This window comes from Pituophis catenifer, unplaced genomic scaffold (genome assembly GCF_029215685.1).
Source record: "Pituophis catenifer annectens isolate HBS135680 unplaced genomic scaffold, rPitCat1.0.hap2 SCAF_3, whole genome shotgun sequence".
NCBI classification, from domain to species: Eukaryota; Metazoa; Chordata; class Lepidosauria; order Squamata; family Colubridae; genus Pituophis; species Pituophis catenifer.
The window spans coordinates 214778630-214791070 of NW_027256883.1; the positions used below are offsets into that span (position 1 = coordinate 214778630).

A 12441-nucleotide genomic window follows, 5' to 3' on the forward strand; every position below is an offset into this window, starting at 1 on the left:
ACTCTAGCACAGTGATGGCTAACCTTTTTGCCCCCCCCAAAAGTGGAGGGAGTGCAGGGGGGGGCGCTCGCACATGTGCCCACACTGATAATTCTATGTGCTCTGCCCCTCCAGTGTGCATGCGTGTGCAACCCCTCCGGGCTCCCCCCACTTTTGGCATGCGATGGCAAGGTAGGTCCGTTTTTTGCTCTCCCCAGGCTCCAGAGCCTTCCTAGGAGCCTGGGGAGGGCAAAAATGGCCTTTCCCATTCCCCCAGAGGCCCTCCGGAGGCTGGAAACAGCCTTTTTCCTAACTTCCGGTAGGCCCAAAAGGCCCAAAAATCAGCTGGATGCACACCGGAGCTGAGCTCGCGTGCCCACTAATATGGCTCTGTGTGCCACCTGTGGCACGCGTGCCATAGGTTCGCCATCACGGCTCTAGGACAATAAAACCAAACATCGCTTAAGACTTTTGGACATCTAGGCTGCAACTGACAAAGCGTAGCTTTTAAATAGGTGAAATTAATATGGACAGATTAATTAAACAAGGGACATCTCCTCTAGCTATTGGAAGTTATTGGTTTCTGTAAGGGGTTTGTGGAGTCTTTAGTGCTCTCTGAGCTTGGAGGTTTTCTTGCAGATGTTGCATGACCCAACTAGGGAACGTCATCAGTGCTAGAAGGGAGTGGGATTTGCAGGGAGGAAGAGGAAGATGACTGAAGGGTCTTTAGTGCTCTCTGAGCTTGGAGGTTTTCTTGCACATGTTGCATGACCCAACTAGGGAATGTCATCAGTGCTAGTAAGGTTTGTGGAGTGGAGGGCGTGTAAGGAAAATGGGAGGAGGAGGAGGAGGAGGAGGACTGTGGGACTCCTTGGTGTTCTCTGAGCTTGGCTATTTTCTTGCAGTTGTTTCATGACCCAAATAGGGAACATCATCAGTGCTAGAAGGGAGTGGGATTTGTGGAGAGGAGGAGGATGTCTAAAGTGGGACTAAAACTCCCCAACTCCTGATGATTGATCCAAAGTCACCCTGCCACCTTTCATGCCTAAGGTGGGACTAGAACTCCCCATCTCCGGGTGATTGGTCCAAAGTCACCCAGCCACCTTTCATGCCTAAGGTGGGACTAGAACTCCCCATCTCCTGATGATTGGCCCCAAATCATCCAATCCGCTTTCATGCCTAAGGCAGGACTAGAACTCCCAGTCTCCTGCTTTCTATACTAGTGCCTTAATCAATAGAACAAACTGGCTCTACCAGTGAAGCGTTAGATTGTCGCTGGTGATTCAAAATTACGTCAGGACTTACCGGGAAGAGCTGATTATCCTTGCAATTTTGAAGTCGCTACGGCAGGTGCCAAAAGAAAGATCGACGACGCCCAGCACGAAGTTGAAAAAACTGGCCTCCTGTTTGAAGTTCACATCGATGAAGATATCGATCTGTTCAAACTGCTTGCCGAAGAAGCTAGGCGACAAAAGAATCCTTCAAGAAAACGACAACCACAACTGCCCAGTGCCAACCTGCATAGAAATGATTCTGGGTGACGTTTTTTCGGGAGAACTGGACTCTGCTTGGAGAAATGGACCCGGGAGGAAGGCAACTGATTGCAGACAGAGAGCTGAAAAGGACTCACAATTTAGCGCTTAAGTGTAGCCTGGTCCTGACAACAATGGTGCCAACTTCTTCTCGCAGCTCCAACTGGATGGAGGGCACAAATACCCTGACCACATGCAACCTGTGGAAGGAGAAACGGAAGCCGTGAGAAAGGAGATGGTTTGGGATGGTCCGGGCAGTTTATCTCGGACCTGATGAAATGGGGGTTGGATTGTGGAAGGTCTTTGTGAGAGTTTCATCACTGGAAGCTTTCAAGAAGAGACTGGACAGCCATTGGTCAGAAATGGTGTAGGGTCTCCTGCTTGGGCGGGGGGTTGGACTAGATGACCTACAAGATCCCTCCCAACTCTGTTAATCTGGTATCTGTTATAATATACGATGAACGGTTGCAGAAACTGGGCCTGGCTGGTCTAGGGAAGAGAAGGACCAGGGGAGACAGGAGAGCATCTTCCAATATTTGAGGGGCTGCCCTAGAGAGGAGGAAGGGGGTCAACTTGTTTTCCAAAGTACCTTTGAAAGCCAGACAAGGAATAATGGATGGAAACTGATCAAGGAGAGAAGGAACCTGGAAAGTACGGAGAATTTTTCTGACAGGGAGAACAATCAACCGATGGAACAGAAGTTGCCTTCGGAAGTTGTGGGAGCTTCATCACTGGAAGATTTCAAGAAGAGACTGGACTGCCATCGGTCAGAAGTGGTGTAGGGTCTCCTGTTTGGGCAGCTGGTTGGACTAGATGACCTACAAGGTCCATTCCAACTCTGTTAATCACCCAAAACTAAGCAAATCATAAGGTCATCTAATTTGAGCTGGCTGTAGAAGGCCAATAACTGAGTTTGGGCAACTTTTCCTACATGTCTTCAGATGACACCTTCAGCATTGCCTGACACAGCCATTGGGGAAACTGGGCTATTGTAATAGAGGGCAGGTTGAGGTTGGGGAAAGCTGGACTAGAGTGTCCATCTAAGGCTAGGGAGACCCAACTCCTAGTCTCCACTTAATCATGTAGTTGATAGAAGAGAATATTTGTAGCTCAGTGTTGAACTGGGGAGTCCTTGGCGCTCTTTGAAGTTGGTGGTTTCCTTGCAGATGGTTCATGACCCAGTTAAGGAACATCATCAGTGCTAGAAGAGGAGGGGGTTTGAGGAGGAGTGGGAGGAGGATTGTGGTGTCTTTGATGCTCTCTGAATTGGATGTTTTCTTGCAGACATGGCCCAGACATGGATGGGTAAAACTAATTGGGTTGTGACAGGTCTGCAAGAAGAGAACCAAGCTCAGAGAGCACCAAGGACTCCTCAGATGTTGCTGGGTCCAAGCATGCTGTAAGTAAGGCAGGCTTTATCAGGTGAGGTAGACCAGAAGACCTCCAAGGTCACTTCCAGCTCTGTTGCTCTGAGATCTAACATGTTGAAGAAGCACAGGTCAAGCTGGCAGGATGGGATTGTCTAGAGAGCCAAAGTTCACGGTGGTGATAAACTTTGGATATCCATCTTTAGGGTTGAGTGGAGGGAAGAAACGGTTAGTCAAGAAAAGGTTCATTCCTTGGTTACCTTTTGAAGTGATTGACCCCCCCGGCCTCCCTCCCTCCCTCCAGAGTTCATAAAACCCACAGGAGACCAGACATTTGCAGAGGTTTTCCTCATTCTTGGCTAGATGCTCAGCATATAAAGATGGCCAATTCCAGGCTGCTTCAGAGAGCAGGAGAAGGACCAGGAGGTGGCCCTCAGCTCTGAAGGTCCATCAACACAGTTGCTAGGCAGGGGCTCCAGGTATTTCTCAGGACAATTTCCCACCTCTGGTAGGTCTTAATACACTGACAGGCCAAACTGAAGGTCTGAAATGGGTTTTGCCAAATTAGGACATTCCTTCACTTCAAGAAAGATAAGCCAGCAGGTTGTTGTGTGAGAATTAAGTTCCCAGCCAGCAAAGAAAAGAAAGTTTCCTCTTTCTCCTTCTCCTTCTCCTTCTCCTTCTCCTTCTCCTCCTTCTCCTTCTCCTTTTCCCTTTTCCTTTTCCTTTTCCTTTTCCTTCTCCCTCTCCTTTTCCCTTTCCCTTCTTCTCCTTCTCCTTCTCCTTTTCTCCTCCTTCTTCTCCTCCTTCCCTTTTTCCTTCTGTTTCTCTTCTCTTCTTCTCTTTCTCCTTCTCCTTCCCCCTCTCCTCCTCCTCCTTCTTCTCTTCTTCTTCTTCTCCTTCTCCTTTTCCCTTTCCCTTCTCCTTCTCCTTTTCTCCTCCTTCTCCTCCTCCTTCCCCTTTTCCTTTTGTTTCTCTTCTCTTCTTCTCTTTCTCCTTACCCCTCTCCTTCTCCTCCTTCTCCTTCTCCCCTTCCTCTTCTCCTCCTTCTCCTCCTTCTCTTCTTCTCCTCCTCCTTCTTTCTCCTCCTTTCTCCTCTTCATTTTCATCTTTTTCATCTCCTTCTCTTCCTTCTTCCCTTCCCTTTCCCCTTTCTCCTAGGGCGTGGGAGAACGCTGAAACAAAATCTGCTGGCAACTTTTTTTTTTTTTTTTGCCATTTTTACAATGGCTGCCATAACTAGATCTCATCCACACCTTTCCCAATGTATTCTTGCCATAATCCTCTATTCTGATTGGGAGGCGGGATGGGGGGGGGGTAAGATGAGCTGAGCCAAGCTGTCCCCATTGTGTTCTGCTCCTTTGCCCTTTCACAACGTCAAGAAATCCAAGATCAAAGGGACGTTGGGTTAGGAAGAAAACCTTAAGTACACAAGCCATCAAAAGCACCCTTTCTTCCGAGCGGGATCCGTGCCAGGGGCTGCGGATCAGAGGGGCCCCCAGGGTGCCTTGGCAGAGGACAGAATGTCAAGCCGAGGCCGTGCCCAGGGGACGGAAGGGACAGGAGTCTGGCCTTTGCCCCTTCCTCAGCTTTGATGAAACAGGATGAGGTGATGGGCAAGCTAGAGTGAGGAAGCCTTCAATGAAAAAAAAAATAATATCTGCAGGGTTAAGAAACCACCCCCAGGCACGTCTGAAGGGCTGGTATTTGGGATTCTCTTTGCTGCACACTTTTATTTTCTCCCTCCCTCTTTCCCTCCCTCCCTCACAACATTTGTCTATTATTTATATCATCTATCACCTGTCATCTATCTCTCTGTCATCTCTTTTTCTATCTATCTATCTATCTATCTATCTATCTATCTATCTATCTATCTATCTATCTATCTACTATCTCTCCTATCATCAATCCATCAATCCATCTGTCTGTCTGTCTGTCTGTCTCTATCTATCTATCTATCTATCTATCTATCTATCTATCTATCTATCTATCATCTATCTCTCCTATCATCAATCCATCAATCCATCATCTGTCTGTCTGTCTGTCTGTCTATCTATATCTATCTATCTATCTATCTATCTATCTATCTATCTATCTATCTATCTATCATCAATCCATCAATCCATCATCTCTCTCTCTGTCTGTCTGTCTGTCTGTCTGTCTGTCTGTCTGTCTGTCTGTCTATATCTATCTATCTATCTATCTATCTATCTATCTATCTATCTATCTATCTACTATCTCTCCTATCATCAATCCATCAATCCATCTGTCTGTCTGTCTGTCTGTCTGTCTATATCTATCTATCTATCTATCTATCTATCTATCTATCTATCTATCTATCTATCATCTATCTCTCCTATCATCAATCCATCAATCCATCATCTGTCTGTCTGTCTGTCTATATCTATCAATCTATCTATCTATCTATCTATCTATCTATCTATCTATCTATCTATCTATCTATCTATCATCTATCTCTCCTATCATCAATCCATCAATCCATCATCTGTCTGTCTGTCTGTCTATATCTATCTATCTATCTATCTATCTATCTATCTATCTATCTATCTATCTATCATCTATCTCTCCTATCATCAATCCATCAATCCATCATCTGTCTGTCTGTCTGTCTATCTATATCTATCTATCTATCTATCTATCTATCTATCTATCTATCTATCATCAATCCATCAATCCATCATCTCTCTCTCTCTCTGTCTGTCTGTCTGTCTGTCTGTCTGTCTGTCTGTCTGTCCCTATCTATCTATCTATCTATCTATCTATCTATCTATCTATCTATCTATCTATCTATCTATCTTTCTATCTATCTCTATCATCTATCTATTTTTCTATCATCTATATGTCTCTCTCATCTATATCTCATCTTTCATCTCCCTCTCTCTCTCTCTCTCTCTCACACACACAAATACACCCCTCTCTCTTTTATTATGTCATCACCTACAGTATCTATCAGCTATATCATCTATAATCTATCTCTTACCTCTCTGTCTGTCTCTAATTTATATAGATCAGGAAATTTCCTCCTGTTTAGGTGCCTCCCTCCCTCCCTCCCTCCCTTCCCTGCTAAGATGAGATCGGCCCCCACCTTCATACTCTTTTGAAAGGCCCCAAGGTCAGGCTTCTGTCAGCCGGTCTGTAGGCCCCAAAGAGATACGGAGATGCCCACAAAACAGTTGGTTTGATTATGGTCACAAGGAGGCTAGGGCAGGGGGTTCATTGAGTTTTGTGCCAGGGTTTTCCTTCTCTAAGACACTAAGGCAATTATCATGATATATAAAGACATATATAAGGGGACACGGTGGCTCAGTGGCTAAGACACTGAGCTTGTCGTTCAAAAGGTCGGCAGTTCAGCGGTTCAAATCCCTAGTGCTGCATATAACGGGGTGAGTTCCCGTGACTTGTCCCAGCTTCTGCCAACCTAGCAGTTCGAAAGCACATAAAAAATTGCAAGTAGAAAAATAGGGACCCCCTTTGGTGGGAAGGGAACAGAGTTCCGTGCGCCTTTGGCATTGAGTCCTGCCGGCCACATGACCATGGAGACGTCTTCGGACAGCGCTGGCTCTTCGGCTTTGAAATGGAGATGAGCACTGCCCCGTAGAGTCAGGAACGACTAGCACGTATGTGCAAGGGTAACCTTTAGCTTTACCTTTACCTTTCTAAAGACATATCAAGTTTCTTAATAAATGGGAAGTGCTCTGGTGGCTCAGCAGACTAATTAACATCCACTTACATCTGCTGCCTGCAATTACTGCAAGTTCGAATCTCGCCAGGCTCAAGGTCGACTCAGCCTTCCATCCTTCCGAGGTAGGTAAAATGAGGACCCAGATTGTGGGGGCAATAAGCTGACTTTGTATAAAAAAGAACACCGCTTCGGGGGCCCCCAAAAGCCCTACTAAGCAGGTATATACAAAAGAATGAAGGCTATTGCTTAACGCATTGTAAGCCGCCCTGAGTCTCCAGAGAAGGGGCTGCATATAAATCGAACCAATAAATAAATAAACTTCAAACAATCGCTGAACAAATGAGCTCTGGTGGCTCAGCAGACTAATTAACATCCACTTACATCTGCTGCCTGCAATTACTGTAAGTTCGAATCTCACCAGGCTCAAGGTTGACTCAGCCTTCCATCCTTTCTAAGGTGGGTAAAATGAGGACCCAGTTTGTGGGGGCAATAAGCTGACTTTGTATAAATATACAAAAAAAGGATGAAGGCTATTGCTTAACGCATTGTAAGCCGCCCTGAGTCTCCGGAGAAGGGCGGCATATAAATAAAAAATAAAATAAATAAAATTGTAGGGGCAAGGGACCCCAGAGGCTGGCTGGAGAAAGCTGACCTCAACTCTTAGGGCACCACCAGTTCCGCCTTCAAGGCAATCCAAACTCTGAGAAGAATGGTCTCCTTGTGGGATCTCCCCACCTCCGGCTCCTGCTGACTTCTGGGCCAATTCAAGCAAGCCACTATGGACTCAGATGTTTTTTCCTGATAAGCCAAAAACGCTGCAGGCTTTGTTGTATTTTTGTGGCCCGAGATTACAAGCCATGTTTATCTTCTCCTCTGAAGGTCATCCACCCTCTATCTCTGTTGTACGAGCCAGGGCCTCTTGCACTCACCGCTGGGCTGGCAAATCAGATGAAGCAGTCAAGGGATCAGAGAAGGCCCTACCCTGCCAGCCAACCAACCAGCCAACGTCCAGGTGGCATTATTTGAGGCAAAGGTGGAAGGACACGTGTGCCAGCTGATGCAAGAGATGGGACTGCCAGGGCCAGGAGAATCCCAGCTCCTGCTTGTAGCTTTGCAGAGGTCAGCAGGTGTCCTGTAAACAGGGGTCTCCAACCTTCTGAACTTCAAGACTTGTGGACTTCAACTCCCAGAGTTCCTCAGCCAGCAAAGCTCTGGGAGTTGAAGTCCACAAGTCTTGAAGTTCACAAGTTTTGCTGGCTGAGGAACTCTGGGAGTTGAAGTCCACAAGTCTTGAAGTTCACCAGCTTTGCTGGCTGAGGAACTCTGGGAGTTGAAGTCCACAAGTCTTGAAGTTCACCAGCTTTGCTGGCTGAGGAACTCTGGGAGTTGAAGTCCACAAGTCTTGAAGTTCACCAGCTTTGCTGGCTGAGGAACTCTGGGAGTTGAAGTCCACAAGTCTTGAAGTTCACCAGCTTTGCTGGCTGAGGAACTCTGGGAGTTGAAGTCCACAAGTCTTGAAGTTCACAAGCTTTGCTGGCTGAGGAACTCTGGGAGTTGAAGTTCATAAGTCTTGAAGTTGCCAAGGTTGAGGAGTCCCCGGTCCTGTAACATGATGCCCTATTGGGCCAGGGCAGGGCTGACAATGGCCTACCCAGAACAGGAGCAGCCCCCAGAGACTGGCAAAAAATCAAGGTGGTAGTTGCAACTCCATGATTGAAGCCCGTCTGCATGTTCTAGTAGCGTTTCTACTACCGTGGATTTATTGTCTCTTAGTCCTCCTCTGAGGATGCCCAAATGGACTTTTGCAGCTCCCAGAGCTTTGTGGAATTGGGCCATGAAATGTCCTTTTTCAGTAGTAGAATTTGGAGGAGGAGGTTTTGATTTCCATCCATCCATCCATCCATCCATCCATCCATCCATCCATCCATCCTCCATCCTCCATCCATTAATCCATCCATCCATCCATCCATCCATCCATCCATCCATCCATCATCCATCCATCTATTAATCCATCCATCCCTCTATTTATCCATCCATCCATCCATCCATCATCCCCCATCCATCCATCCCTCTATTAATCTATCCATCCATCCATCTATCCATCGATCTGTCCATCATCCTCCATCTATCCATCCATCCATCATCCTCTATCCATCCATCCATCATCCTCCCGCCCTCCCTCATCTTCCATCCATCCATTCATCATCCATCCAATTTATCCATCCATCATCCCACATCTGCATCATCCATCCATCCATTTTCCATCCATCCATCCTTTCATTCATCCATCCTTTGTGGATCCATCCTTCATGGATCTTCCTTCCTTCCTTCCTTCCCTTCCCTTCCCTTCCCTTCCCTTCCCTTCCCTTCCCTTCCCTTCCCTTCCCTTCCCTTCCCTTCCCTTCCCTTCCCTTCCCTTCCCTTCCTTGGGAGACAACAATTTTGTATAATTTTAGTTTCACAACAGATACAACTGACCAATAAGAAAAGTGCAAACATGAGGTTGCCATCTCTGGTTTACTTACTCCTTGATCCAATGTTCAAGATGTCCTTTGTGAGGGACATCTGGGAACTGAATGAGCAGGAGGTGACTCTGTATCAGCGAATTCTGAAGAAAGACGTTGGTGACATCTGAAAGGGAGGCAGAGGATGAGAGGCTAATACTGTATATCGACATTTTTTCAAGCTTGGAAACTAAGATGTGTGGAGTTCAGCGCCCAGAATTCAACAGAATTCTGGCTGGAGAATACTGGGAGTTGAGGTCCACACTTCTTAAAATGTCTGAGATTGAGATATGGTGCCATCTGCGATGCTTGTAATTCAGATTCTTAGTTTTTTTGGCAGACGATCAGCCCCAAGGAAGAAGCTGTTCGAGGGTCAGCTGGATCAGATCTGGATTTAGCTTGGCAACCAACTGGTCAGGAGGGAGCTGATTCCACGATCATTTTCCTCCTCTGTTTTGGTGGTGAACGTCTTAACTACATTTTCGTTTGGAGCAGTTTTGTATATTTTCTTCCACCTCATGGTGGCACCCACCTAACCCCATGCAAGAAAACAACCCAACTAAGAGACCTCCAAAGTCCCCACAGTCCTCCTCCTCCTCCTCCTCCTCCTCCTCCTCCTCCTCCTCCTCCTCCTCCTCCTCCTCCTCCTCCTCCTCTCTGCAAACCCCACTCCCTTCTAGCACTGATGATGCTACCTAGTTGGGTCGTGAAACATCTGCAAGAAAACAACCAAGCTCAAAGAGCACCAAGGACCCCACAGTCCCCCCCCCCCTCCTCCTCCTCCTCCTCCTCCTCCTCCTCCTCCTCCTCCTCCTCCTCCTCTCTGCAAACCCCACTCCCTTCTAGCACTGATGATGCTACCTAGTTGGGTCGTGAAACATCTGCAAGAAAACAGCCAAGCTCAGGGAACACCAAGGACCTCCCATTTCAATTCTGAGCTACAGGTATTCTCCTTTATCAGAAACACCTTCATCTGAATGGCATTGTTGACCTGTGTCCATAGAGTTTTCAGAAGCCTGCTGTTTTAAATATAAAGATTTAAAGGTTTTATGGGTTCTCAGTTGTCTCACTCTAGAAAGAGTGCAGAGAAGAGCAACATAGATGAATAGGGGACTGGAGGCTAAAACATACAAAGAACGGTTGCAGGAACTGGGTATGTCTAATTTAATGAAAAGAAGGACTAAGGATGACATGATACCAGTCTTCCAATATCTCAGGGGCTGCCCCAAAGAAGAGGGAGTCAAGCTATTCTCCAAAGCCCCTGAAGGCAGGACAAGAAGCAACGGATAGAAACTAACTAAGGAGAGAAGCAACTTAGAACTAAGGAGAAATTTCCTGACAGTAAAAACAATTAACCAGTGGAACTGCTTGCCACCAGACGTTGTGAATGCTCCAACACTGGAAGTTTTTAAGAAAAGATTGGACAACCATTTGCCTGAAGTGGTTGTAGGGTTTCCTGCCTAAGCAGGGGGTTGGACTAGAAGATCTCCAAGGCCCCCTTCCAACTCTGTTATTCTATTAAGTTTTTCTTTTTTGGAAAATAATAGAACTGTGGAAGCCTTATCTTTCATCAAGAGGTAAAAAAGAATCAAAGGGTGAGTTGTAAATATTGTTTATGCTGATGACGTTGTTTCTTTTCTTTTCCATGAAGCAGTTGCTTCTGGCAGGAGTCCAACGTGTAAGAAGGGGACATATTCTTGGGAATGGGCCAAGGTGTGCCTTTTGTTTTAGGGACACGAGGCTCCTGGGATGGCCATGGAGGGATGAGTGACCTTCAGCAGTGAACTTTGGAGATAAGGTCACCCAAGAACTGGTTGTCCGTGAAGTGGTGCTGCAGGGGCATTGAGAAATCCTGACTCTGCCCACAAATATCAAAAGGGCCATGTTGCTTCATGCATGGGACTTTCCATGATGGATTTCTGAGGTTCTCTGAAGGTTCATAATTTTTCCTAGTAAGCAAAGGTTCGTTGCAATGAAAAAGATCAGGGTTCTGAAGGCTAAAGTATATAGAAGTAAAAAGTAGAAAGAGTGCAGAGAAGAGCAACCAGGATGATGAGTGGACTGGAGACTAAAACATACGATGAACGGTTGCAGGAACTGGGCCTGGCTAGTCTAGTGAAGAGAAGGACCAGGGGAGACAGGAAAGCATCTTCCAATATCTGAGGGGCTTCCATAGAGAGGAGCGGGTCAGGCTATTCTCCAAAGCACCTGAAGGCCAGACAAGGAACAATCGATGGAAACTGACCAAGGAGAGATTCAACCTAGAAATAAGGAGGAACTTTCTGACAGGGAGAACAATCAACCAGTGGAACAGAAGTTGCCTTCAGAAATCGTGGGAGCTTCATCCCTGGAGGCTTTCAAGAAGAGACTGGACTGTCATCGGTCAGAAATGGTGTAGGTCTCCTGCTTGGGTGGGAGGTTGGACTAGATGACCTACAAGGTCCCTTCCGACCCTGTTAATCTGTAATGTGTATATGAAGAACGGTTGCAGGAATTGGGTATGTTTAGTCTAATGTCAGAGGGACGCGGTGGCTCAGTGGCTAAGATGCTGAGCTTGTTGATCGAAAGGTCGGCAGTTCAGTGGTTCGAATCCCTAGCGCCGCGTAACGGGGTGAGCTCCCGTTCCTTGTCCCAGCTTCTGCCAACCTAGCAGTTCGAAAGCAGGTAAAAAATGCAAGTAGAAAAATAGGGACCACCTTTGGTGGGAAGGGAACAGCGTTCCATGAGCCTTTGGCATTGAGTCATGCCGGCCCCATGACCACGGAGACGTTTTTGGACAGCGCTGGCTCTTTGGCTTTGAAACGGAGATGAGCACCACCTCCTAGAGTCAGGAACGACTAGCACATATGTGCGAGGGGAACCTTTACCTTTTATCTTGCAGTCTAATGAACAGAAGGACTAGGAGTGACATGACAGCAGAGAACAGAGAAGGGACCTTAGAGGTCTTCTAGTTCAACCCCCTGATGAAGCAGGAGACCCTATACCATCTCAAACAAATGGCTGTCCAATCGTTTCTTAAAAGTCTTCAAAGTTGGAGCACCTACAACTTCTGAAAGCAAGCCATTCCACAAATTAATTGTTCTAACTGGTAGGAAATTCCTCCTTAGTTCTAGGTTGATTCTCTCCTTGGTTAGTTTGCATCCATTTTTTCTTATCTTGCCTTCTGGTACATTGGAGAATAGGTGGACCCCCTCTTCGCTGTGGGAGCCCCTGAGATATTGGAAGACTGCTATCCTGTCTCCCCTGCTCCTTCTCTTCGCTAGGCTAGCCATGCTCAGTTGCTGCAACCGTTCATCGTATATTTGAGCCTCCAGTTCCCTAATCATCCTGGTTGCTCTTCTCTGCACTCTTTCTAG

The 12441-nt window shown here is 46.7% G+C and overlaps 1 protein-coding gene across 1 annotated transcript in view; it reads right to left on the bottom strand.

Moving 5' to 3' along the window:
• The window catches only part of LOC139314598 (BPI fold-containing family B member 3-like), a 39856-nt gene that overhangs the window by 22234 nt on the left and 5181 nt on the right, over positions 1–12441 (bottom strand). Inside the window, exons 2-4 of the mRNA XM_070940286.1 lie at positions 9107–9212; positions 1610–1711; positions 1285–1440 (exon numbers count right to left, since the gene is read on the bottom strand). Coding sequence (XP_070796387.1) covers positions 1285–1440; positions 1610–1711; positions 9107–9212 — 364 coding nt within the window. The remainder of the gene's footprint in view (positions 1–1284; positions 1441–1609; positions 1712–9106; positions 9213–12441) is intronic.